Below are 22,462 nucleotides of genomic sequence, written 5' to 3'. Positions count from 1 at the left end.
GACATAGCCTAAAAGACTGGCAGCTGTAATTGCAGCAAAAGGTGGTTCTACAAAGTATTGACTCAGGGGGCTGAATAATTACTCACACCCCACTTTTCAGTTATTTATTTGTAAAAAATGTTTGGAATCATGTATGATTTTCGTTCCACTTCACATGTGTACACCACTTTGTGTTGGTCTTTCACGTGCAATTCCAATAAAATTGATTCATGTTTGTGGCTGTAATGTGACAAAATGTGGAAAAGTTCAAGGGGGCCGAATACTTTTGCAAGCCGCTGTATATGGACCTGACTGTATATGATTCAGAATAACTCAGTTCTGGTGCTGATTAGCCGTGTTTGCATGCTAAAAGTAGCACAAGATTAGCATGTAGCTTCACAAAATTGCCGTCACTGACAGATTGTAAGTCCTTTAATGCAGGGCTGGACTGGGACAAACAATCAGCCCGGGAATTTTGACTAGAGACCGGCCCACCAGGTATTATAGGAAAAACCATAAAGCCTTTGAATGAAAACATACTGTTGTCACAGTGATATACACTGTCTTGTTGGTATATATGTATCAGTCTAATAAACTTAAACCTACACCATCCTCCCTATTCTGGTACTCTAAACAGTACCCAAAAGTAGACTGCTTGGTCGAGTTAACCTCCTGAACTATCTACAACACATGGTGAAAACCTGAAATTAAGACAGAGAAGACTAGAGGTGAGACATGATCATTACTGATTACTAATGACAGATTTAGATATATTTTCATAAACCATTCATTTGCCACATCAAAAACACCATGGCAGGGCAAAATATTTTTTCTAACCTTTAAAAAGTGAAAGGAGAAAGACTGGTGAGAAAGAATAAAACTTAATTGACTTTTTGATGGCATTTTAGACACAGTACTGGTACAGTATCTAGAAAATGTGGGAAAATACTGGCATCATATACAGTACTTAGCTACTTCTGAAGAAATTATGATAGGACCTTAAAAAAAATTAGTATGTACAATAATGGATTTCTATACAGTTTACATCAGATGAAAACGTTTGTTGTAAGATTCAGATAATTATTTGTTAAAAGCTAAATATTTCAAATGAGAATAAGAAAGAAAAGTATTTCTTTGTGCCCCCCTTTCCCTGTTAATGCCCTACCTGCCCCCCTGGCAAAACTTTGCTAGACCCGCCCCTGCACAGTTACCAGGTGTCAGCTACATAGAAAAGGATCCTGGTGTTATTTCTCAGAAACAGTTCATAACTTCCCTTCAACTCATTCATGTGACCTAAAAGGTAAACCTGTTTCTCCATCACCTGTTCAGCTCTGATGATTCAGTAAGGACATCTCCTGGTTTCATCTTCATGTTTCCCTCTCACCACATAACCAAACCGACATCATGACCAGCAGCTTTTACAGCTGTGGCTCCAGCAAACATCAGCTGATACTAGAAAGTAATATTAAATAAATTCTAACCACAGCTGATCAAGCTTAAAAGTGCTGCTGTTGTTTAGCGTGACATCTGTCGGTTTCCTCTTTCTGGCGCGAAGTGGGCGATAAACAAACGAGAGAAAAGCCGATCAGCTGATCATTGATCAGTTTCATGATTGAAGTAGAAATAGTAGAAAAGAAGAGGCAGCTCTTCTTCTTCAGCTTCTCTGAATACCAGACGATTCCATTTTTTAGGGGACGGTTGGAAACTCTAATAACTAACCTTATAAATAAAATAAGATAAAACAAGTTCAACATCATTAACGTCATAGCACCCGCCCAGCTGTATATAAACTCCGTCATGCTAGCTAGTACACAGTACGAGTTATTGTAACTGACTGTAAAAAGTCAGCATAACGAAAATAAACTCCACCTAAACTTGGTTTATATCTGACCCAGATAGACTGAAGGTCATAACTTCTTACCTGAAGTTCAGTTTACCTGACACTCGGACCAGCGGCCGCCTTGGGTCTCTCCTCCTCCTGCCTCCCCTCTCCCTCATCTGGCCTCCACCACTTGTTAATGTTACTGAATCTGTGGAAGCTCCACAATCCCACCACCAAACAACTGAGTTATTTTTACACACCAGCCAGCATCTGGCCAATCCACCACCTTTCATTGTTTACACTGTCATCGGGCCACCGAGCAAATGCCCGGTATGCCCGATGGCCAGTCTAGTTATGGTCGTGACATCATTTATTCCTTCGCGCCTCGGGTCTCTGCTCCTCCTGCCTTTCCGTCATCCACCTGCCAGCGTGTTGCACCTGCTGGCCTCCACCACTTGCTAATGTTACTGAATCTGTGGCAGCTCCGCCATAGCCACCACCAAACAACTGAGTTATTTTTACACATCTCCCAGCATCTGGTCAACCCACCACTTTTCAGTGTTTATACCGTTACCAAAAAATGCCCGATGGCCAGTCCAGCTATGCTTTAATGTATATTTTTATGATTTCTCATCTTCTATAGATGGAGTATGCAAAGACATCTTAACTAGAGCTGGACCAGAGGTGGAAGCCGAGCTAAAAGCAGGTGAGAAAAAGAAAAGCAGTTACTTAAATTCTCATCTTATCTGCCTCTCACTAATCATTCCTCTCCCACTTTCTGTGTAGCAAAAGTAAATCGAGGAGACATTTATGTGACCCAGCCTGGAAACTTCCCCTGTAAAGCTATTTTTCACATGCATGGAAAACAGGATGAAGTCCTCATTGAACAACTTGTATGTGATATTATTTACTATTGTGAATCGTATAATTACAGTTCAGTGGCAATTCCTGCCATGTGTGCTGGTAAGTATCTTGTTTAGCATTTCTATTTATTCTGTTTGTTTTTAAACACACACACCTAAATGCAAGTGGTGTTTTAACAGGAGCTGGAGGGTTGAATCCTGCTATTGTGGCAGGAGCCATTCTTCGAGGGATCAAGTCTTCTACATCATCAATGAACAGCCTCACCAACATCCGCCTCGTCCTGATTAAGATTGATGTCTTCTCGGCTTTCAAAAAGGAAGCGATGCAGATGTATTCCCCAGCTGTCATCAACAGAGGTGACAGAAATATTCACAAACTGCCATCTTGTGTGGTTATTTAGTGTATTGACTTTTAAAATAAAATGGGATTAAATTATTATTTTACTGAAAATACTTGCATATTTGTTTCATCCACCTTTCAGTGTTATTTCAAGAACAACAACAGCAACAACAGCCTCCTCCTTCTGTGAGTGCATGCCTCAGCAGACTCCGAATCAGGTCTACAAGTCAGCAGTCTATCTTGGGTCTTTCCAAAAAACATGTTGACTCTGCCATGGAAAAGCTGAAGCATCAATATCAGACGCAGTACTCCAAGGAGCAACTGGAACTCCTCAGCCAGGATGACATGATGGAGCTTAAGGAACTGGTGGAGGCCGAGGGTTTATTCATGCAAACTGATCAATCTGGCACCCTAACAGTGAGTGGGCTAATAGATCGGGTCACCCGAGTGATGCAGAAAATGAATCATTTTCAGTTCATGGCCCTTGCTAGAGAGGTGAGAGTCAGGAAGGAGGAGGATTTGTACCTCCGAGTGGTTTGGTGCATCCTGGCACATAACGGTAACTGGGAACGCCTTCCCAGAACAGCCAATCACCAACTGGAAAACAACAAATTAACAGAAGGAATAAAAGACGCACAGGGACTCATATGGGAGATTAATCTACAGACAATGATGGCCACACAACAACTGAGCAGACAGACGACAAATCTGAAACGACTTGAGAATCTCTCAGGTGAGAAGATCTCAGTGATGTTACAAAATGAGCCTGACTGATATTGGTGTTTGATGCTTGAGAGTAATACAAAACCAAAAGAAACAAATATTAAGGTGTACAAGATGTAATGAAAGAACAGAGTACAAATAGAAATGCAAAATGTATCGCAACCTGCCGCACCTGTAAGAAAAACAATCATACAACACCTGGAACACAAAACTTCAAAGTGTACAGACGACCCCGCTAGAGCCTGGCTTCCCTGGTTCAAGCCATAGATCAGGGTCCTGGGCATCCAGCCATCCAAAAATCACCCAGTACCTGGCAAAGAGAGGTGATACAAAAAATGTGACCCGTGTGCACCTAGTAGGGTGTGTGAAACAGGGTGCAGAAAGATGGCTCCACCCACTGTGACATATGCAAGCCACAACCCTCCATTAAGACCCTACGTGTATGAATGATGTATGAGGGAGTGGGTGAGAGGGAGGGCAGGGTAAGTAAGAATGGGAGGTAGAGTAAATGTTAAGAAATGTTAAGGTTTTTAAAGAAATAATTACACAAAAAATTAGAATCAGAATACTTTAATTAATCCCTAAGGAAATTATGTTACTATTAAACTAATTGCAGTAAAGAAGGCTGCAAAAGTAAATATGAAAGTAACCATAATCAGTTCATTTTTAATCAAGAAATATAAAAATCCCACATCAGCAATAAGGGAGGAACACGTTGTCCGTCTATTTCATGTCTAATTTAGAAGGAGTGTTATATTGACATGTATTGTCAGAATTACACGTTTTGGTTTATTCACAGTTTATTCCCAGTTATATGCAGTGTTGGTCAAGTTACTTGAAAAAAGTAATCAGTAACTAATTACTGATTACTTCCCCAAAAAAGTAATCCTGTTACTTTACTGATTACTTATTTTCAAAAGTAATTAATTACTTAGTTAGTTACTTTTTAAAAACACGATTTACAACCTGAAGAGGTGATAAAGCGATAGAGCTTTCAGCCCAATTCTACTTTTTCTACATAATCCATCATATAAAATGTAATCAAATGGAAAAGTCTCTTTTTAAAACTTGTTTTATTAGTTTTAATCTTTTAACTTTATGCATCAAGCAAAAACTTAATTATATGCAACATTCTCTGACTTGCATAAATTAGTTTAACATTTAAACCTATTTTCTACACATTCCAGCACATAAAATAAAATATTTTTTGTGTTTACACTCACTCTTTCAAATAGATGCAAGTAAAACACAGCAGAAAATAAATAAAGTCAAAGACTCAGCGGTCCTGTTGCTCTATTTTCACCTGTAAAGCAGGACTGCAGTAGGCGGAGGTTTACCCTGGTGCAGCTGTGCCGCGGTCAGTTGAAGAATCCGCGAGTTTCTCTGTGAGTTTCCCATTACGTCGTTGCGCACTCGGTGCTTGCTTGGAAGTTTAGGGGGTTTTTTCCACTGTAAAAAGAAGTTTTCTTCCCACGCACGATGGACACTAATGTTTTTGTCACTTTTTATGGAATCAAACTCAAAGTAAGGTCAGTACTTCCACGCTTTAAACGCTGCACGCTCATACTCTCTCCCACAATCGATATGTGATCCATTGTTGATCTGCAGACAGCTGTTGTCACTAACGACGCACTCGCTTACGTCACTGTCATGAGATATTCTCGCAAAAAAATCACGGTTTTAGTAACGCAGTAACGCAGCGTTACTACGGGAAAGTAACGGTAATCTAATTACTAGTGATGTGCGGATCGATCCTGAAATATCGATTCCTCCGATACCAGTCATTTATGTTCTAGAATCGATTCTCACATTAAAATATCGATATTTTAGTAATTCAGAGTAAATTTGTAGTTTATCATTAACAGGAACACAGTGGAAAGAAACTATAACATTCGGATTGTCTATATTCAAAGGAACTACTTCCTCTTCTGTCTTTCATAGTCATGTGTGAAATACAGCTGTATAAATGTCTCGCAGCCCCTTGGCGTGCGCACTCACAACAATGGCTGAGCGTCATGTGCGGACGTATTTTACCTCCACAAACAGCTGAGACGTGGTTTGCGATACATGTGGCAAAAAAGTGCTCCAAGAGTGAGGTGTTGTGGCCATACTTTCCCAACCTTGAGACCTCAGAATTTGGGAGACATTCAAAAGGGCTGTTGTGGGGGGGGGATAAATACATTTTACAGGGTTTATTTATCGGACAAAATACGTTAAATGTCACCGTTATTATTGGCTGGCCCGGAAACAGCGGGGGTGTCCAAATTCAGAGGCTGCTTCCACCTGAGGCCTTTGCGGTCTAAAGAAAGCTGGGAGAAATTCGGGAGAATGGTGGCTCCGGGAGATTTTCGGGAGGGGCACTGAAATTCGGGATTCTCCCGGAAAAATCGGGAGGGTTGGCATGTATGGTTGTGGCAACATCACTAACCTTGTCAAACACCTCAGAGTAAATCATATCACAGAATATGACGAGCGTATGTTGAGACGAACTGAAGAGAAGGAGAGGGACAGGTGCTGCTAGGGCGAGACAGACGTCTCTCACGGAGTCCTTTAGTGCTGCAGGCAGGCAACGTGTTCAAATAGCACAACTTCAGGTTTTTTATTTCTATATGATGAACTCTGCATTATTAAGTGATAAGAACAAGTAATCTGATGTCCTGTAATCATTATGATGCTATAATTTGAGATACAATAAATAAAATACGTTTTTGTACAAAGTATCGGTATCGGATCAGTATCGTCGATACCACCCTGAATATTACTTGGTATCGGATCGGAAAGGAAATCAGTGGTATCGCACATCACTACTAATTACCGTTTTTGCAATAGTAATCCCTTACTTTACTCGTTACTTGAAAAAAGTAATCAGATTACAGTAACGCGTTACTGCCCATCTCTGGTTATATATATATATATATATATATATATATAAAAACAAAAACACCCAGCACGCCCCTGCGGGCGGTTTATCCTTCAAGCTCGGGTCCTCTACCAGAGGCCTGGGAGCTTGAGGGTCCTGCGCAGTATCTTAGCTGTTCCCAGGACTGCGCTCTTCTGGACAGAGATCTCCGATGTTATTCCCGGGATCTGCTGGAGCCACTCGCCTAGCTTGGGAGTCACCGCACCTAGTGCTCCGATTACCACGGGGACCACCGTTACCTTCACCCTCCACATCCTCTCGAGCTCTTCTCTGAGCCCTTGGTATTTCTCCAGCTTCTCGTGTTCCTTCTTCCTGATATTGCTGTCATTCGGAACCGCTACATCGATCACTACGGCCGTCTTCTTCTGTTCTTTCGAATGTTGGAACACTGAGCTACTAGTTGTTTCGCCGTCATTGTGGATGTTGGGTATCGAAGAATCCATAGGTCCCTCATCCTATTCATGTAGCCCCTTCCACCGGGGTTACTTGCGTAGTAGCATTCCAACAACGCCCTGTTTTCGTCCCTTGCCCACCGATGCCTTCTTGTTCCAGTAGCCCACTTTTCGTCAGGGTGCCCTGGTTCCTCAACACCTGACGCGGACCTTGTTGATCCGGGCGACGTCCGAGCCGGCATGCCTTCATATTTATCTGTCTCGCTCATGTCTGCGGTAGGCTTGCTTAGCATAGGGGGTCTAGCCTTAGGACCCTTACTGGATACAGACGCCCCAGGCAGGAATCGAACTTGCGATCCTCTGTTCCAAAGGCGTGTAGTTTAACCACTACGCTATCCAGCTGCTACATGGAAGCTCCTGTCAGGCATCATATCGGCTAAGATGAACAGGCACATGGGTCAATACATGAGCGGGACACAGAAAGGAATTGGCAAGAATACCAGAGGCGCAAAACACCAGCTACTGGTAGACAGAACAATCAGCCGAGACTGCAAGACCAGACTGACCAACCTGTGCACTGCCTGGATTGATTACAAGAAGGCCTATGACTCAATGCCCCACAGCTGGATACTGGAATGCCTAGAATTGTACAAGATCAATGGGACCCTAAGAGCCTTCATCAGGAACTCAATGGGGATGTTGCGTACAACACTAGAGGCCAACTCCAAGCCCATAGCACAAGTCACCATCAAGTGCGGGATCTACCAAGGAGATGCTCTGTCCCCACTGCTGTCCTGCATAGGCCTGAACCCCCTCAGTGAGATCATTAACAAGACTGGCTACGGATACCGACTACGGAACGGAGCAGTTGTCAGCCACCTCCTGTACATGGATGACATCAAGCTGTATGCCAAGAGTGAACGAGACATCGATTCACTGATCCACACTACCAGGCTATACAGCAATGACATTGGAATGTCGTTCGGACTGGAGAAGTGTAGTCGGATGGTATCAAAGAGAGGGAAGGTAGTCAGAACTGAGGGGATTGAACTACCAGAAGGCAACATTGCAGACATAGAGTACAGTTACAAGTACCTGGGGATCCCGCAGGCAAATGGGAACCATGAAGAGGCCGCTAGAAAGGCTGCAACCACCAAGTACCTGCAGAGGGTCAGGCAAGTCCTGAGGAGTCAGCTGAATGGTAAGAACAAGATCCGGGCCATCAACACGTACGCCCTGCCCGTGATCAGGTACCCTGCTGGGGTAATAGGCTGGCCAAAGGAGGAGATAGAAGCCACTGACATAAAGACAAGAAAGCTCCTTACCATACATGGAGGGTTTCACCCCAAGTCCAGCACCCTGAGGCTGTACGCTAAGCGGAAGGAAGGGGGCCGGGGACTGGTGAGTGTCAGCACCACAGTCCAGGATGAGACAACGAACATCCAAGAATACATTGGAAAGATGGCCCCAACTGACCGAGTGCTCAGTGAATACCTCAGGCAGCAGAAACCCAAGAAAGAGGAGGGAAACGAGGAACCATCATGGAAGGACAGGCCCCTGCACGGTATGTACCACCGGCAGATAGAGGAGGTGGCTGATATCCAGAAATCCTACCAGTGGCTGGACAAAGCTGGACTGAAAGACAGCACAGAGGCACTAATCATGGCAGCACAAGAACAAGCTCTGAGTACAAGATCCATAGAGGCTGGGGTCTATCACACCAGGCAAGACCCCAGGTGCAGGCTGTGTAAAGATGCCCCAGAGACAATCCAGCACATAACAGCAGGGTGCAAGATGCTAGCAGGCAAGGCATACATGGAACGCCATAACCAAGTGGCCGGCATAGTGTACAGGAACATCTGTGCCGAGTATAACCTGGAAGTCCCGAGGTCAAAATGGGAGATGCCCCCAAGGGTGGTGAAGAATGACCGAGCTAAGATCCTGTGGGACTTCCAGATACAGACGGACAAAATGGTGGTGGCTAACCAACCGGACATAGTGGTGGTAGACAAACAGAAGAAGACGGCCGTAGTGATCGATGTAGCGGTTCCGAATGACAGCAATATCAGGAAGAAGGAACACGAGAAGCTGGAGAAATACCAAGGGCTCAGAGAAGAGCTCGAGAGGATGTGGAGGGTGAAGGTAATGGTGGTCCCCGTGGTAATCGGAGCACTAGGTGCGGTGACTCCCAAGCTAGGCGAGTGGCTCCAGCAGATCCCGGGAACAACATCGGAGATCTCTGTCCAGAAGAGCGCAGTCCTGGGAACAGCTAAGATACTGCGCAGGACCCTCAAGCTCCCAGGCCTCTGGTAGAGGACCCGAGCTTGAAGGATAAACCGCCCGCAGGGGCGTGCTGGGTGTTTTATATATATATATATATATATATATATATATATATATATATATATATATATATGAGATTTGTTGATTGCCACTTACTACAAAATTTGTAGTAAATAGCAAAAAATAAATCGCAGCATAGGCTCTTTCTGTGTCTTCTCGTGTGTATGCTATATATGCTTGTCTCTTTTAGACTTTACTTTCCCTCTGTACTGGGACAGCATGGCTGCCAGTGAAAATATGACGGTCATTCCCCTGGAGTCTTCTTCTGCAGAGTACCGAACAGTGATGGAGGCCTTCAAACGAACCGTCACCAAAACTGTGATGAAGGTGGGTGGCTCTCCCTGCATAAAGGAACATTTCAGTTTCTACTTTTTATTACCTGTCTTATTATATGCATGCTTGCTTCATCACTACTTTATTCTTCCAAAAAATTACAACCAATGGTATTAAATGTTATTCATGAAATATTATGCTACTGTAAAGTGGAACAAATAGATATTTCTTATTTACTTTGATTTAATATATGTGTATATTATATACAGTAAATCCCCATTATTTATTTATTATTGCTTCCGGATTATAATATCCTACCATTTTGTTTTGTAACCCCAGCAACATGCCCAGAGATGTCCATATAGATATACATATACACACATACTGATACAAATATACACACAGTGTGTGAGATTGACCGGTCAGAGCAATGTACTTTGCGAAAACTTTATCTTTGCATAGGTCATTATTTCAGTTCCTTAGTTTGCGCAAGTGTTTCACTTCCATATACATGGATACAAATGGTAAATGGTAAATGGCCTGTATTTGTATAGCGCTTTACTAGACCCTAAGGACCCCAAAGCGCTTTACACATTCAGTCATCCACACATTCACACACAGGTGATGGCAAGTTACATTGTAGCCACAGCCACCCTGGGGCGCACTGACAGAGGCGAGGCTGCCGGACACTGGCGCCACTGGGCCCTCTGACCACCACCAGTAGGCAGCGGGTGAAGTGTGTTGCCCAAGGACACAACGACCAAGACTGTCGGAGCCGGGGCTCGAACCGGCAACCTTCCGATTACAAGACGAACTGCCAACTCTTGAGCCACGATCGCCCCGTCGCTCAAACAAGTTACAAGAAATCACATAATGTCACATTTTATTAAAAAAACTAATTTCCCCATTCAAAAGATATAATTTATTTATTTAAATTGTATTAATTAATTAATTAATTAATTAATTAATTAATTAATTAATTAATTAATGTATTTGGGATTGTAGGAGGATTTTAGTTTCAGTCCACTATATCTCTGTAGTCCAATATATTGATGATCTTCATAATTTTCTCAGAAACAATACAAAGAAAGATATTACAATACAGTTGTAAAACCTGCCTGCAAGTCATTGTGTTTTCAGTTTCTCAGATTTGCAGTATTAAAGTAATTAATTGATCGCTGATGACAACACAAAATCTTCTCATACCTGGGATGCACGCCTCGATTTAAGGCCCACATAATATAAGTATAAAACTACCCGTCAGATGTAATTAATATCCTTGATTACCTTGTTTGGCAGCTTGTTGATCCTTTGGCCTTGTTCTTTCTGCCAGATTGAGCGTTTGCAGAACGTTCACCTGTGTCGTGCCTATGAAGCACAGAAGAAGCACATTTCTGATAAGAATGCACACGAGGGAGGAGCAGGGGAGAAACTTCTGTACCACGGGACGACCCAGGACAATTGTTACTCCATAATGAAAACTGGATTCAACAGGCGCTTTGCTGGGCAAAATGGTGAGTGTTTTTATAGTCTACAATTACAGAACATATTAGCATTTATCTCCTAAGGTTTTGAAAAGTACCAAATGCAAACTGTCAGTGCCAACAACTAACCAAAGTCAACACCGGAGTCTTCTTACATTTGCACAAATATTTTCAAAGCACTGAACAAGTAGAACAAGGAGAGTAGAGCTACAATTAAATGTGGAAAGAAAAAAAAACATTGTCTTTACACTAACAGGTTTTCTGTTTCAGGGCATAATAAAAGTAACCTGGTCCTTAGCAGTCTAGTCTTAAAATTAAGTAAATAAAACCCCGGTTGATAGGGAAACATGATATATTAAGTTTCATTATTCTTTTAATAAAAATTAAGCAAAAGGGGGAGCCAGTGTATGAAAACTAAAGTGTCCCCTTAAGAAAACATCTTTATAAAAGCAGGAGTTTTGGCATTCTACTGATCTAGAGCATTCAGGTGTGTGTCAACATAATACCACAATTTTCCTAGGAGTGGACATCCAAGCAAAGTTGCCCCAAGGTCAGGACCTTGCAATGCTCAAAGAAATTGTGAAACACCCGAGAGCTACATCTCAGACTCTACAGGCATCAGTTAGCATGTTAAAATAAAGTTCATCTCTATGCTATGAGATTAGAGACAATCTTGCCTAAAATGATTCATTCAGACCAGAATGGCTTTATCCAAGGGAGGCAGGGGTTTCACAATATACGGAGGGTCATGAATATCATTTATGAGAAAAAAGAGACCAGAGACAATGCGTTAATCTCAATGGATGCGGAAAAAGCCTTTGACAGGATCGGATGGCCATTCTTATTTGAAGTTTTGAAAAAGTTTGGTATTGGAAATATATTTTTTAAATGGATTCAGTTGATATACTCCAACCCTCAAGCAGAGATTTTAACTAATGGTCTTTTTTCCGCACCATTCAGGTTATATCGTGGAACTAGACAAGGGTGCCCCTTGTCACCTCTCTTGTTCACCTTGGCAATTGAGCCTCTTGCAATGGCAATTCGGAATCATAAAAACATATCAGGAATTAAAGTAGGCAATGCTGACCACCGTATTGCCCTATATGCAGATGATGTGATCCTGTTCTGCACTAATTTAAACAAATCAATACCATCCATATTAAGTCTCATTAATACATTTAGTACATTTCCAGGTTATAAAATAAATTTTGATAAATCCGAAATATTATTTTTGAATAAAAATGAACGACAATATCCTCCAATCAATACTCCCTTTCTGCTATCTAAACATGGGTTTACTTATCTGGGTGTGAAATTAACTCACACAATTGAAAATATTCTGGCATCCAATTATAATTCCTTAACGACGTCAGTTACTGCACTTCTAAACAGATGGATGAAACTACCTATATCTTTAATTGGTCGTATTAATATACTAAAAATGTCAATTTTGCCAAAATATCTTTACCTTTTTCAATCAATACCTCTCTCTCCACCAAACTCTTTCTTCTTAGATTTGCAAAAACTATTCCGAAACTTTATTTGGAATAACAGAAGACCAAGACTCAGAATCTCATTATTATACCTCCCTTATGAAAGAGGAGGTTTACAACTTCCAAATTTAAAGTGGTACTTCTGGGCTGCTCAAATCAGAGCGGCAATGTTTTATTTTGTTAATGAGTTAATTCCAGTGTGGGTTTCTATGGAGTCTACAGAAATCAAAATTCCCCCTAACTTATATCTTTACTCAGCCGACAGGAAGACACTAAATAAGCAAACTAAGAACCCCTTTCTAAAAACACTATAATGATCTGGTTTGAAATACATAACTACTTGGGAGAAATGATACAACTGTCTAGGTTTACTCCGATATTTGGAAATAACAACTTTCTTCCTGGTAGGGCGGATGCAGGTTTTAAATTTTGGTTCGATCAAGGTATAAGAAAAGTGTCTGATATATTTAGGAATAATACTCTTATGTCTTTTGAACAACTCAGAAGTACTTTTTCTATTCCTGCCAAACATTTTTTTAAATTTCTTCAATTAAGAAATTTTGTCTTAACCACACAAGGTAACAGCTTAAAAATCCCCACCTACTCCTCTCTAGAGAACACAGTTATAAAGGATCTAAATGGGAGAGGCCAAGTTTCTCCATTGTACAAATTATTTATGGAAAATTCCAAAGAATCAACACAGTCTATTTTAGAGGCTTGGAGGAATGATTTGCAAATGAACATATCTGATGATGAGTGGTATAAATCATGCTCCTTGGCCCAGAGTCAGACAATTAATGTGCAATCTCGGCTACTTCAATATAAATGGTTAACAAGACAATATATTACTCTGTCAAAAATGCATCATTTTAACTCAAACATCCCAGACACCTGTATTAAGTGTGGAGTGGACAGGGGCACTTTATTTCACTGTATATGGGAGTGTCCACATGTGAAAAATGTTTGGGAAAAGGTAATAAATCTGTTGAGTCAAATTATTGGTGATGTGATTCCACTTCATCCTAAAATATATATTTTAAATATATACCCGAATAATTTTGTACCTGCTGCAAACAATAGAGCTCTGTTAATGATTGGACTTTTGGAAGCCAAGCGCTGTATTGCTATGTGTTGGAAAAATCAAAAAATATGTGGACTATCTCAATGGCTTAATGGACTGACATCTATACTATCTATGGAGAAAATAACTTATACATTAAGGAATAAACTGGACAAGTTTTGGGCGATATGGTCTAAATTCTACGACTTTCTGGAGAGCTGCAAAGTATACACTGTGGACTTAACAGCCTGAAACTCTAACTTGATTTGTATATCTGTCCTTCCCTTTTGTTATGGTTTTCTTTGTTTTTGTTTCTATTATTATGTTGTTTCTGTTGTTGTTGTTGTTGTTGTTGTGGTTTTGTTTTTATTTATTTATTTTATTTTATTTTTACTTTATTATTTTTTTATTTTTTTATTTAATTTTATTATTATTTTTTTGCTCACGGTGCATCATGTAAAACCGGTTAAAACCAATAAATAAATGTTTAAAAAAAAAAGTTCATCTCTGTACAGCTAGAAAACAACTGAAAGAGTATGGCTTGTTTGGAAGGGTTGTATTTTTTAGTGCAGATACAAGACTAGTGCACCTTACAGTCATTCAGTTGACCATGAACGCCTCTGTTCTAGAGAGTCTAATGGGAGGCTATCTGTCTGACAGCTAAAGCATATCCAAACTGGATCATGCAGCAGGATAATGATCCCAAGCACAGCAAATCTACAACAGAATGGCTGAAGAAAAAGTCCTGCAATGGCCCAGTGTCCTTACTCAAATGCTGTGGTGGGACCTTGGGAGAGCTGTTCATAAATAAATTCCTGCAAACCTCAATGACCTGAAACAACGCAGTAAAGAAGAAGGGGGCTGAAATTTCTCCATAACAATGTGCAAGACTGATAAAATCACACAAGAAATGATTACTTGAAACTATTACTACTTAAGATGGTTTAATTATTAAGGTATTGAGTCGTAGGGTCTTAGTTTTTCATACACTGCTTCTGCATTTTGGTTTAGTTTATTTTAAACAAAATTTACTATCCTGTATGAGACTTAACAGATTTTTTACCTTATGAAGTGGTACGTGAGAAAAAACACTTTGTATTAATAGTTTTTTTACTCCATCAGTCCATCGATGCGTTATCCAAAGCGTTGGTTGGCATGAGCAACCAACTTTGTGAACACCATAACACAAAAATGAGGCGACATAAGATTTTCAAATCGATATCATAGGTGTCTCTATTAAAAATCTTGTATGAGTTCAAATCTCAGTGGCCTTGAAGTCAGCACCCCTGTTTCAGTCTTTTTAAAGATGACATTCAGAGTTTTTTCCCAATTTGCATTCAGTGAATTTTCATAATAGTAGTAAGCCTTTCACTGGTTCTGACTACCAGGAAAGAAAATGTTGTCCAACCAAATTGTTTTTAATCCCCCAATGTTTGTAAGGTAATCAGAAGACTGAAATAATGTTTTGGGGAAAAAAAGTTTTTATTTTTAAGATATCACATGCCCATTGTACAGGACATTGGAAGGCCAAACAGGTAAAACTGAACTTTGATGGCAAACAGTTGCTCCCCCCGACCCAAAAAAAGGGGTAAACCTAAGAACAAGTTTAACATCCACAGACCAGCATCACTTTTGATTAGTTCTGTTGTGCTTATTTGGAATGATGCTTTAAAAAGCAATTCCCCTTATTGGAATCACAGAGAAATACCTTGCACTTTGTGCACATCACTTATGTTTTGCTCTTGCAGTTGGATCTGCGACATCTTGATGCATCTGTTTCATGTCCACCATCTCTGGAAGATGGATAGCAACATAGCGTCTCAGAGCTTCATTTGGCTGTGGTTTCCACTTTTGTTTTGGGGGAGTAGAGTCATCTTCACTGTCACTTGCGCTTCCTGCTTGAGCCCAAGTAATCAACTCTTCACCAAGGAGCAGCTTGAAGTCGAGGAACTTCAGTGGTTTCTTCCTCCGCAACTGCAAGTCACTTCTATACTGAAGCCACGAGTTGTTTATTTCCAGATTAAAAAAGTGTAGAACTGCACATACTGTCCGAGTGCAAGAGGCCATCCTGTAGAAACTCAACATTCGGTCAACAAGGTCACACTACCCATGTTGATAGTGTACTCAGAAACTGCCAGTGGCTTTGGCACCTGGACAAACTTTTTGTCTTTCTTGGATCATCTTGTGCATGTGTCCTGAGGTTCAATACCATAGGCAGAGGATGCCTCATGAGGGTTCCAGTTCCAGCCAGCCCTTTCATCTTTAGGGTTTCAAGGACGTTAATAGTTGTAAAGAACCTGTCAAAGAACAGGTGGGCTTCTTGGGGAACAGACTCTGCCAAATGAAGAACAGTTTGCTCTCCAATGCCTATTCCTCCTGTATCTTCAAAGGTAGTTTTGCCTTGGTAGACCACAAACTCTAGTTGGTGCGGCTAAGACAAACACCTTCAATCCAGTTGGGCATGACTTGCCTGGTACATACAGGCACACTGGCGCAATTGTTAAACAAAATTTGGCATTGTTTTAAAATTGTCAGATATGCGGATGTAGAACCCACACACAGGACTCTTTGAATGAAGACAGTGCGTTCATTTACAGTGAGGTGAGTGACAAAATGCAGAATATTTTCTTCTGGCGATTATTGTCTCCATTTCCTCTGTTCCCAAAACCTGCGCGTCAGCTCGATCCACCTGTTTCCGTGATTCTGCAGGAAACACTACAAAAGCTGTTGTTCATGACGGGGAAACCACTCTCCAGACCCGGACTTGCAAGTAGACCAGAACACATCACACACACACACATGCACACACACAGATGAGGAAACGGGGAACTTGAAGACACATCACCATGGCAAGACACCCAGTGAGGACAGTGGGCCATGACAAAAATACAAACTCAAGATGTACTTTGAATTCCTGCTCCAGAGTGGACACCGACTGGACTGTTCAGCTTGATCTGACTCCTCAATATCTGCTTGCCCTGCCTGAATTTCATCCTCAGAGCTCCCTGAATCATCTTCCTCTGCTTCTTGCTCAAACAATGCATCTTGATCTTCTTCATCAGACAACTCAAGATTTGAGTTTCCCTCAACAATGTGCAATAAAATTCCATATGCTTCTGGTCATTTAAAAAAACAGAAGAAAATGGAGGAAATAACTACAAATGTCCACTACAGAGAACATTTCTTTAAACCAGGGGTCAGCAACCCTAGGCACGCGTGCCACAGTTGGCACGCGAAGGAATAAATGATGTCACGACCATAATTAGACTGGCCATCGGGCATACCGGGCATTTGCTCGGTGGCCCGATGACAGTGTAAACAATGAAAGGTGGTGGATTGGCCAGATGCTGGCTGGTGTGTAAAAATAACTCAGTTGTTTGGTGGTGGCATCGTGGAGCTTCCACAGATTCAGTAACATTAACAAGTGGTGGAGGCCAGATGAGGGAGAGGGGAGGCAGGAGGAGGAGAGACCCGAGGCGGTGAACTGAACTTCAGGTAAGAAGTTATGACCTGCAGTCTATCTGGGTCAGATATAAACCAAGTTTAGGTGGAGTTTATTTTCGTTGTGCTGACTTTTTACAGTCAGTTACAATAACTCGTACTGCGTACTAGCTAGCATGATGGATTTTATATACTTCTGGGTGGGTGCTATGATGTTACTGATAGTGAACTTTATTTTATTCATAAGGTTAGTTAGTAGAGTTGCCAACTGTGTCGTAAAAAACAGAATCGTCCCGTATTGAGAGAAATTATTACGCGTTTCGTGTTGAGCTGAGAAGGGACGCAGTTTGTCCCGGACTTCATCTAGGATGAAAAAGACACAAAGGTGGATTTATTCTGTCGTTACGCTGCACAGCTGCCTCTTCTTCTCTCATTCTCTCCCCTCTCTCTCCTGTTTCTACTTTAATCGTGAAACTGATCAATGATCAGCTGATCGGCTTTACTCTCTTGTTTGTTTATCGCCCACTTTGCGCCAGAAAGAGGAAACCAGCGGATGTCGCACTAAACAACAGCAGCACGTTTAAGCTTGATCAGCTGTTGTTAGGATTTATTTAATATTCATTTCTAGTATCAGCTGATGTTTGCTGGAGCCACAGCTGTAAAAGCTGCTGGTCATGATATCGGTTTGTATATCTGGTGAGAGGGAAACATCAACAGCTGAACAGGTGATGGAGAAACAGGTTTATCAGGATCTAGCAAAGTTTTGCCAGGGGGGCCAGGTAGAGCATTAACAGGGAAAGGGGGCACAAAGAAATACTTTTCTTTCTTATTCTCATTTAAAATGTCTGACTGTTATTAAATAATTATCTGAATCTTACAACCAAATCAGATTTTCTCTCACATAAGTGTCCTCAGGTAGCTGTCTGAATGCTGGACACTCGGAGACCTGTGTCTTTGAGTGGGAGACCAGAGATCACATTAACATGTGTGTCTCTGTATTAACAAACATGCCATATTGGCTTAGTTTATTTTTCTTATCATTGTTGTGAGGAGACCATATATAGCATTTGTATTTTCTGTTGTACAGTCCATTTGCTGTTATGGAGTTCTTGTTATGGATGAAAAGTCTTTTTTCTTTTGTCTTTTTTTGTTTCAAAATAGCTGATAACTATTCACTGATAGCTGCCAACATCTGCAAACAAATAGAAATCTATAAAGTGGTTCTGTATTGTGTGTAACTGTTCATATAGAGCGTTATTAAATTTATTGATAATGCAATCATATGGCACGCTGACTTCTGAGGAAATTTTAAATGGCACTCGCCATCAGAAAGGTTGCCTACCCCTGCTTTAAACACTTCAATACTATCCTTAATTAAAGTAAAATTAGCATACTATGCTTTAATGTGTTATTATTAAGGGACTTATCTAAAATATGTTAACAACATTTATAGTCAAAAATTGCTCCACCACAACCACCCACACATGCAGGACCTTGGAGTAGGGGTATGTCACCAGGGTGCAGAGGAGGCTACCCCCCCCCCCCCCCTCTGTCCCCTTCTGGCTGCCTCTGCCTCAATTTTATCCCACAACTTAGACATTCACATTACTCACACTCTCATTACACATACATATAGGATCTTGGGGGTGGGCACGATACACGGAGTCCAAATTACCATCAGGGTGTACACCTCACCCCTGGCATCATTGCCCACCTCTCAATTTTAAATACACGTAGACATTGAGGGCTAGCAGGAGGGACTATGCGCTTACCTGCTGCTCTCTGGCAGGTAGCTCCATGCCCTCCTGGGTTTTAATTGCACCTTAGAACACACATGCATCAACACTACAATGAGCGGGTGGAGGGAGGTTTGGAGTCTTCTCTCACCCCCATTCTCTGCGGCCTGCTGGAGCGGGGGGGCTAGGAGGAGGAGTTGGCCGTCCGACTGCGGTCTGGAGTGTGGGGCCTCCCTGCTGCTACGGAGTCGGGGCGGTCTGCCTCCCCCCACCGCAGGGAAAAGGGTAACACCACCTGGGTCTGGGTGCAGTTCCCCCCTCCAGGGGCAAGGGTACCTAGACCCGGTTCGTAGAGTACGCTTGGGGAGTGTGATCGTGTGTACAGCGTCTCTTTATGTCTGTCTCCACGTTGGTTGAGTGTGGAGTAAGTGCATATGAGAGCATGAGGGTGGGAATGGATGTTTGTATATGTGTGTGCCTGTATGTCTGTGTCTATATGTCAGGTTGGGTATCAGACGCCACCTCTCTGGGGACATCTCAGGCCCTCCAAGGTTTGGAGGCCTATCTCCACCCACCACCACTTCCCCTGCCAGTGGCGGACTCCCTCAGGTGTCGGTGCGTTGGTGGTTCTTTGTGTCTGGGGGTGGGCGTCCGGGTACACACCGGCTCACTCCTTGGCGGCCGCTTATCGGGGCCTGGAGCCTGGGGCTCGCTCGGGCCACTTCGGAGGTGGGGTGCCCCCGGCCTCTCGGCCTGGGGCTCGGTCACTCAGGCACAGCTGGCTGCCGGCGGAGCTCACGGGCGCGTTACTGCAACTCCCCCTGGCTTCTCCTCCGCGGCTGCTGAGTGAGCCCTCATCTGGGACTCTCCTCAGCTCTTACTGGGACAGTGGCGCGGCTGCCCCTCTGTTGGTCTTCCTTGGTCTCTTGTGTTCTGGGGGCCTCTGGATGTCTGGAGTTTTGATCTCCTCCATACCTGCTTCATACCCTGGAGGACGGGGCTGTGGCCCCCCCCACACTCCCTAGCAGATCGTTACATGGAGAAACCTTTGGAATGCAAGCATGCTGATCCACACAGGTGTGCACACAGGTGTACACACGGGTATTCACAGACGCGGACTACAGCTTTCTTGGCTGCTGCCTCAAAGCACATTGTGCGCTGTCTGTCTTGCGTGCTGCACAATATCGTTTATTATTTAGTATCTACTGATATCTACTGCTAGCTAGTTTATTGGGATGGTGCCGTTTTTTTTATTATGTTGCTCTTTGTTGTTTGCTTTCTCTTCTGTTTTTTTTCTCCATACAGGTGACCCAGGTGTTTTTTTTTTTTTGTTTGTTTGTTTGTTTTTTCTTTCTTCCCCCCTTTCTCACCATCTCTTCTCCCCTTTGGTTTTCTTTCTCTCCCTCTCTTTCTTTCATTCTTTCTCCCTGTCCTATCCCCCAGTCATGTCTGTCCCGTTTGTAGCAACTGAAAATAAAATAAATTCATAATTATAATAAAGGTCAATCAAATGGACCAATATGGCAAGGCCATGATGATCCACTTGGTAAAATAAATCCGCTTGGCATCTTTCTTGGCCTTAAGACAACAATTCTGATGGCTAAAGATCCAAACAGGACAAAAAAATAAAATAAAAAATAAAAAAAATTGCTCAATAAAATGTTTTATGCACTTACTTTTTTTTCTTCCCATAAAATGTGCTTGTAGTAATGGCCGTCATGTTCCTTGATGAAAAAACTAAAGTTCCCAAAGCCTCACCTCTTTACATTTGGTATCATTGGAAAGCCCTAAATGTGCTCTGTAAATACCAAAAGGAGGTAATTCTGTAGTATGTAGTGGATGGGAGATATTCAGGTTTAGAAATGTCCTCTACAGAGGACAAATTTGTATTGCTGATGGTCAGGGGGATATGGATGTAAGTACAACTGTATGGAATTTTTGGGCCAGAGCACAATTTGATAAGAGAAGTGTTAAAGGATGTTCCACGCTTCAGAAAACTGACTCTTAAGGTGCATAGATTTAAGTGTTAATTACAGTATTTGTTACTAGTTACCAATGAGGAGAGTTAATGTGTTTAATGAAACCTTTGACAAGTAACAGGCAGTCAACGATAACCACTGTTTGGTCCTGCATACTGTCATGACAATGCAGGTAAGAATACACTGTGATTACGCGCACATAAGAATGAATAAATTATTTTCATGTCTGGTGACATTGGTGTTTGAAGGATGACATGGAAGGCAGGGATTTGTTTTTTGTGTTTTTTCTTTTTACACTGTTAAGCATTTGTAGCTTTAGCGACACATGAAACCTGGGGGCTTAAGTGTCGGTGGGGTTTTAAGTGATTGTGAAGATGTTTTCAGGTCTAGTACAATAACAGCACTTGATTCCTTATCAGGTTGAAAGATGTTTTTGTGTTCCTGTCAATTAACAGTGTAGTTAAAACACATGGTGAAAGATATGAAAGTAACAGTATGAACTAGTAATTCTCTGTTCTACAGCTTGTACTTCCAGGATATTTGTGACACCTAAAGAATCTACTGCCAGGAGGCTGAGGGGTATCATGTAATTAATGTTGCAAGTCACTACAGTGTAAATAGGATCACCTATTGCTAATTTTGTTTTTTTCTTTTCACACTCAGCAACTTCATATGGTCGCGGGACCTACTTTGCTGTAAAAGCCAACTACTCAGCCCACCCCACCTACTCCAAGCCAGCTGCTGATGGTTCTCAGTTAATGTTCGTCGCCCGAGTCCTCACAGGCGTCTACACTCTAGGCCAAAAGGATATGATGGTGCCTCCACCTCGAAACCCCCAGCAGCCTCACGACCGTTACGACAGCGTGGTAGACAGAATGTATAAACCCAGCATGTATGTTGTGTTTCATGACAACCAAGCGTACCCTGACTACCTCATCACATTCAAGGGAGAGTAAAGGAAAAGTGTTTTCCACTGTTTACAAAGGAAGGTGTCTTAAAAAACCCCAAATAATAATATAAAACTTATATATGTACATTTGAAACTACAGACAATTATATTTAATGAAATGAAATTAAGTATTGAATTATATCTGATTTTAAACTCGTGGAGTAAGTCCATTCCTTAGTACTTCCCAGTTTAGTTTCATGTTATTTTGTATCGTTGTCATCTTTTGTCAGCAATAAAGCTGTATTTTGAGTTCAGTCCTGTTTTCCTGTGAGTTGGCGTTTGGGTCCTATTTCCTGCCTGCCACACAGCCAGTTCATGACAGAATTAGCTAAACAGTAACTGCTTCTGATTGAATGAAATGACAAGTCCTGAGAACCAGCCTTTTATGGCCTCATTTATGGCCTCTGTAATGGACATTTGTTTTTAGTCAATATCTTTTGACCTCTTTGAGCTACCCTATTAAGTCCTGATGTACTAAATAGAGGACATCCTGGGCTTTCCATTGATATCTCATGTGTTTGGATTGTCTCTATTACTTCTAAAGAGGAAGAAAATCACCAAAAAAGGTCAATGGGAAGAGTCTCTTATTCTCGGTTCTCAGATGGATATGTATATAAACACTGGAAACATATTACAAGATTATGCAGTTTTAAATCTTTTATATA

The 22,462-nt window shown here is 41.8% G+C and overlaps 1 protein-coding gene across 1 annotated transcript in view; it reads left to right on the top strand.

Annotated features, from left to right (window-relative positions):
- LOC113013600 (protein mono-ADP-ribosyltransferase PARP14-like) overlaps positions 1-22,051 on the top strand; it is a 30,416-nt gene extending 8,365 nt beyond the window's left edge. Inside the window, exons 8-14 of the mRNA XM_080291207.1 lie at positions 2,445-2,507; positions 2,588-2,764; positions 2,845-3,021; positions 3,147-3,737; positions 9,573-9,709; positions 10,989-11,169; positions 21,512-22,051. Coding sequence (XP_080147333.1) covers positions 2,445-2,507; positions 2,588-2,764; positions 2,845-3,021; positions 3,147-3,737; positions 9,573-9,709; positions 10,989-11,169; positions 21,512-21,804 — 1,619 coding nt within the window. The 3' untranslated portion in view covers positions 21,805-22,051. The remainder of the gene's footprint in view (positions 1-2,444; positions 2,508-2,587; positions 2,765-2,844; positions 3,022-3,146; positions 3,738-9,572; positions 9,710-10,988; positions 11,170-21,511) is intronic.
- The last annotated feature ends 411 nt before the right edge of the window (positions 22,052-22,462 follow it).

The sequence above is a fragment of the Astatotilapia calliptera genome, chromosome 3, assembly GCF_964374335.1.
Source record: "Astatotilapia calliptera chromosome 3, fAstCal68.1, whole genome shotgun sequence".
Taxonomy (NCBI): Eukaryota; Metazoa; Chordata; class Actinopteri; order Cichliformes; family Cichlidae; genus Astatotilapia; species Astatotilapia calliptera.
Note: the sequence above shows the minus strand (reverse complement) of the source record. Positions and strands in the feature narration are given on the sequence as shown.